At 41.1% G+C, this 6,000-nt stretch overlaps 1 protein-coding gene across 44 annotated transcripts in view; it reads right to left on the bottom strand.

Moving 5' to 3' along the window:
* Window positions 1–687: 687 nt before the first annotated feature.
* Window positions 688–6,000, bottom strand: part of ENOX2 (ecto-NOX disulfide-thiol exchanger 2) — a 284,254-nt gene continuing 278,941 nt past the window's right edge. For 27 of the 44 annotated variants that reach the window (XM_070292034.1, XM_070292025.1, XM_070292028.1 and 24 more), the window contains 2 exons: window positions 4,670–4,755; window positions 688–2,194 (listed from right to left, as the gene is read on the bottom strand). In XM_070292034.1, coding sequence (XP_070148135.1) covers window positions 2,063–2,194; window positions 4,670–4,755 — 218 coding nt within the window. In that variant the 3' untranslated portion in view covers window positions 688–2,062. Of the gene's footprint in view, window positions 2,195–4,057; window positions 4,127–4,669; window positions 4,756–6,000 lie in introns of all 44 variants that reach the window. The other 17 variants (XM_070292040.1, XM_070292048.1, XM_070292038.1 and 14 more) reach the window with 1 other exon arrangement.

Raw genomic sequence — 6,000 nt, 5'->3', positions numbered from 1 at the left:
GTCTTTCACACCTCACTGGACGAGGCCCACCCACATTATGGAGGGTAAGATATGCTACTCAAAGTTTACTGGTTTAAATGTTAATCACATCTCAGAAATACCTTAACAGCGACATCTAGACTGGTGTTGGACCAAGCAACTGGGCACTACAGTGTAGCAAACTTGAGACACAAAATTTACCATTGCAAGTAGTATATTCAAGCAGGTTGGGTGCAGTACACCTGGACTAAATTGGCAGGAATAATAGAAAAAGAGCATTTATACAAGTGGATCAAGGGAAGGAGAACAAGCGGCCTGGGTGTTGCTTTAAATGCATTTTATTTAACTTTTTTAAATAAGAAATAATTGATAAGTGGCAAATTTCCCCTGATTTCATAGATGTTATTAAAACAAGGCATTCCAGGACCCCTGAGACTGATGAATCAAAGCTTTCTGTAGCGTTGATGACAGAGATGCTTCAGTGAGGAAGCTAGTGTAAAAATAACCTTCGCTTCCTGCTGGTGCCACAGCTGGGTACTTAGGGGGAAGCCAGCTTTCAGCCTGAATGGGCTGCTGTGGAATCCTATTTCTAGCTGTCAAAGCAGAAGGTTTAGCATCTTCTTCCAATATTCTGGTAACTCAAAGGAGGAAATCGAGATGATTTACTAAAGGATTACTTAGCAAAAAATTCAAAACAGGACACCAAACTGAGGTATAAAAAGGAATATTTATCTTTTAAAAATACAACTTTGAACACTACTGACATCTGATTTACAAAGTATTTTCCTGAAATACTCTTCATTGGCCTTGCTTACTTAGTACATTCTCTTCTTTTCAATCAAGACTCAAGGGAGGGCATGCTGATGTTATTATAAGCACCACCACCACCACAGAAGAAAAGACCACCTCTGCCTCAGGATATAAGCCCCCAGTCCTCATCTTTTCCCTTTCTTTCCCATCAAGCAGGACTTCTGACTGGTCCACGCACAACTGGACTTGTCCTCAGCACTCAGCACTCCAGGTGGAGCTGACCTATTTGCACGAAGCTTCACACACCCTAGCCCATTATTTATTCATTATCAAGAATTCTCTATTAATACTCCTATCAATTGTTTGCAAACACTCAGCATGAAGTAAACATAGTATTTACAGCAGTACATGGTTTGCAATTCAACACACTGACAGTAAAAGAAAAGGGACCACCAGACGTTGTCAGAAGGCTGGAGGAGAAAGCATATTAAAATAGACTCCTTCTGCCAATGTGTATGTGTGTGTTTTTGTGAAGGTGAGCACACAGGTGTGTTTTAATACATAGAAAACATGCCCTCCTTTAAAAGCAAACTATTTACAAGGTGATTCTGAATACCACATACACATGCCAGTCATACTGGACACTTGCTTTCCGTGAATACATTGTGTTTTTTTTTTTAATTTTGAAATAAACCTGTTATCTGACATGTTAGAGAAAATAACTCAGAAACATTTGTCAACGTTTGGTTCACAGTAATTTTGCAAAAAGCCACAAACCATGCTTTGTCTTTTAAAAGGTGAACCTGGTCAAGCACCTTCTAGAAGACACTGATGCGTTATTCACTCACTGGCCTACTGGGAATTGGAAAGACAACGTCAGTTATGGAGTCGCTAGAGCTCCTGTCATTCCTCTCACCAGTAGCAACATTAATGTAAAGAGAAGTTCTGAAACACAAATCACGTACAAATCATCAAAACATTTCAGTTAACAGTGTTTAAAAAATACCAAAGTCTACAACAGTAGTACAGACACTGAAAACACCCTAAATACGCATTAGCCTCAGGCCTTTTTAATACTAATAATAAAATAGACAACCAATTGACAGAAAGAGAGGAAGTTACAGCACTTGAGGTTTAAGTCGACTTCTTTATAGGGCCTGTAGCTCGGAGTGCTGTTCTAGGATCCTTATTTTAACTCAAAAGAGATTCCAGGAATGAACTGACAAATTTAAAGCAATTTCCACTTGAAAAGCATTGAAAATACAAATCACTTTCTAAAAGCTTGTCCAACACACATGTATTTTCAGGATCCCAGGTTGTTAAGCAAAGGGATTCAGGTCAGTTTCAAGCCCTCAAAGCCACAGAATTTCCATCTCTTCTCCAGACTGGCTCCCACTCCAGTCATTTCCTGCTTGAAGGTGTGCTGGAGTCGGCTCATGAGACATTCCACATCACTGGTACAGATCTGTGGGAGAGAGAGGACATCTCCATTCAAAACCAGCCCCACCTTCCTAACCTGGCTTTCCCCCTAGTACTGCTTTAGAAAGCTGATGTGCACATGTGTGTGCTGGGTGTGGGGTTGACCCTCCCCTCCCTGTGCATGTGTGGCTGGTTGAATGGATTCCAGATGGAAGCCTTCTTCTGCTATGATCAGCTGAGTCCACTGAGCTTTCTGTTTGCTTCTGTATTTCATAGCTGCTTTATTTAGGTATAACTTATATACAGTAAATTCACCTACTGTATATGTACACATTGATGAATCTTAGTAAAGTCATACAATTATGCAACTGTCACCACAATTCAGTTTTAGAACATCCCACCAAAGTCCCTTTGTGTCACTTTGTGTTCCTTTGTGTCCTTACTCCCCAACCCAGACTCAGGTTTTTTCACTGTGGCTTTACATTCTGGGGGGAAATTTCATACATGTGCAATCGTACAATCTATAGCCTTTTGTGACAGTTTCTTTCACTTAGAAGGATGTTTTTGAGATTGATCGCCACCGAGCTTTCTCTGGGAAAGAGCTGGCGTCAGTCGTGTGGAGAGCCTTGAGTCTGCAGCCAGCTGAATGATGGCTTATCAGTGCTGGTGATGTTATGTTCAGGTCCACTGAAGCTGCAAACCCTTTGGGGAGGGGAGGGAGGCAGAAATGGCTGCCACCAAAGCAGAAGTCTTCACACATGTCTTAGTTTTCAAAGGAAAAGTGACAGGAATAAATAGCTCTGTGTTCCCACCTCTCTCTCTCTCTCACACACACATATCAATACAAAACCCAAAACAAATCTGTGGACCCTTAGGGCTTGCTTCATGTGGTCATCTTTATGTTAGTAGCAGCTTTCCAACTGTGAACTTGGGCACTAGGACCTGACTGAAGAGCACGAGGGGATCTGCAAAGAAACCCCAAGTTGCTGCCACCCTGAACATTCCTAAAGCTGGTAGGAGGGCCCCCCAGATTCCACTGGTACCACTGCAGACTCGCTTTGGGAGGCCCTGGCACTACCCTGGCAGGAAGCTGCTCAGGAGGAACTGGCACTACACTGGGAGTCAGATCATGCTTTGTCCCCAGTGCTAGCGGTGGGCTGTATCCAGTCAAGTAAAAGGAGCACACTGCAGAGTATCATGTAGAATTGAATCCTCACTGCAAAAAACATAAATCTATACTGTTTATAGAAATATACATACAATATAGATACAGCAGATATATACAAAAGAGTCTGAATAAGATATGCCAAACCACCAATGATGGTTACCCTTAAGAGGTGGCATTGCGGGGAACTGTCCATTTGCCTTTACTCTGGTTCTATATTGCTTACATTTAAAAGATAATATGTTTGCATTATTTTTGCAATTAAAAAAAGATTGTTTTTATTAACACAGAGTTCAATTTCAAATCACTTCAACAGATCCCTTGTTCCTGGTGCTCACATTCCATCCCTCTTTTCACTGTCAAATGGGCCAGCCACTTAACTGCAGAATAGCATCTCTTCCCAGAGATAAATGACAGGGGAGTGCTAGCTAGAACTAAAACAAATGCCACGAGGAGGATGAATCACCTTCTGGATTTCCATATGGGCCAGTGCCTCTATTAAGAGGACATATTCTTAAATGGCTTAACACTTTGGACAGCTGACTATCAGGAATCTGTATTCCAATGGCACTTGTCGAAAGGCCCAGAACCTGTGAAATAGTGAGTACAATCCATGAGCAGCTTTAACTGAATTCTGCTTCTGAAAAAAGATCTATCAGGACTTTATTTATTCTGAGGAGTCACATGCCCCCTCCTGCCTATATGAGGCATGCATCCTTGGCTTTCTAGGTAACTGGCACTTACCCTTGCTCCCGAGGCTTTGTGAGTTCCCTACAGGTGGCATCCAGGGAAGAAACTGGTCCATGAGATCAGCTGTGAGCAAACATTCAGTCTGTATTACAGACTCATTGTTCCAACTTCTTGTGTCCCTGCCTGGATTGTGTCATTTTAGATAACGGCAGTGGTGATATGAATAGTCTGGGAGGTGGTTGGAGTAAGACTTCCAATTGAAAATTTAGATTTGCTAATGTCTAAAGGCCCAGGGCAGAAGTTTGATTGGTGAGAAATAATGCTTAATTAGGATTTGCTATGTAAATTAAGAGGAAGGAAGAAAATTCTTCTAAGATGTATCTTGGAAGTAGGGTGGCCAATTAATTTAGATTGGCCCAGGACTTCCCCAGTATCAGCACTGGAAGTCCCAAGTCCCAGGAAACCCCTCAGCCCCAGGCAAACAAGGACAGATGGCCGCCCTACTTGCAAGAGAGAAACTTGATGCTGAATCACAGTGAGAGAATAGGTGAAGGAATTTTCCTTACAGTGATTACTAGTGACTTATTTGTGCTTGAGAAGAGTGAGGCCACCTGTTCACAAAGAACCCTACATCGTATTGCATGCCCATCTCAGGACCCCACATACCTTATTATCAAGACGGTGCAAGTAGGAGCAGATATATTCAATGCTTGCTCCAAATGGGTGGACATGAAGGAATGTGGAGATAATTCCTATATAGACAACAGCATGGAGGTTACACTTGAGCATTGTATTCGCTGAGATGCCATATGATAGTGGCTAGCAAGAGTCAGTCCATATGTACACCATATTACATATTAGGTACTCTTCTAAGTTTGCATATATTTATATATACACACACAGATATACACTCATTACACACACACACACACACACACACACACACACACACACTCATTTAATCTTCACAACAACCCTGTGAGGTAGGTATTACCATTCCCCTTTCACAGATGAGGAGACATTGAGGCACAGAATGTTTAAGTAACCCCCTAAGTCACACAGCTGGTAAGTGGCAGGTATTTGAACCCAAACAGTCACTCTCAACCACTCTCTGGACTGCCTCTCACTACCCTATACCACCTGGAGAAAAACTGGCATTTGAGGAGTCACTCCCATCATCCTGATGGCTAAACGCCATTTGAGTTCTACATTTTACAATGAATTTAAAATTTTACAATGAATTTCAATTGTGCTGGGTTTTTTGCAGTTCTTCTGCATTGTCTTACATTGGATTTTAGCCCCTTATGCATTTAATCATGTCTTGCTGTTGTGGCAAGAGTACAAATCGTGTACTTTGCCCGATTAAACTTGTGCTTCTCACAAGAGAATCTGTTGATTGTATTTGGGTTTTATCCTGTGAGTAGCTCTGTAAAGAAAAGACAAACATTTGATTCACTCAGGTGATGACTAGCATTCTGCTTGTCCTCAGAGACCTGAATCTCTTCCAGTATCAGAATTCTTATAGCAATTTACAGCCTCCAGAAATGTGCATAACTCCTACTCAGCATAACTCTGGGGTGATCGGCAGCTACATAGATTGCCTTGATTATTTTGGCCATCAGGTTACTTGTGCTAATATTACTTTCTCTGGCAACAGATAGAATATAAATTGTTCAAAAGTCTACTATTTTTTTCTTTTTTTAAAAAAATTCATCTCCTTTCCTAAAATCTTAGGTTTATCACATGGATTCAGAATTGAGCTTACTGAAAACTGGCAAGAAATAAAAGGTAATTTCAGTTTGGTTTATAAAACTACAACTTGTCTATCCCTTTAAGCAATTGACAAAGTGTATTACAAGTTTAAATAGTAGGTTGAAGTGCAAATAAGTTCTTTGCAAAAATCCTCCAAATATTAGATGGCAAGTGGGTGGGTTGGAGGATCCAGGAAGAATTGATGGTAGGATTCGAAACTCTACCCAAAATGGATACTATTGCTT

This window comes from Ovis canadensis, chromosome X (assembly GCF_042477335.2).
Source record: "Ovis canadensis isolate MfBH-ARS-UI-01 breed Bighorn chromosome X, ARS-UI_OviCan_v2, whole genome shotgun sequence".
In the NCBI taxonomy this organism is placed as follows: domain Eukaryota; kingdom Metazoa; phylum Chordata; class Mammalia; order Artiodactyla; family Bovidae; genus Ovis; species Ovis canadensis.
The sequence above is the reverse complement of the archived record's forward strand: the minus strand, read 5'-3'. Positions and strand labels throughout refer to the sequence as shown.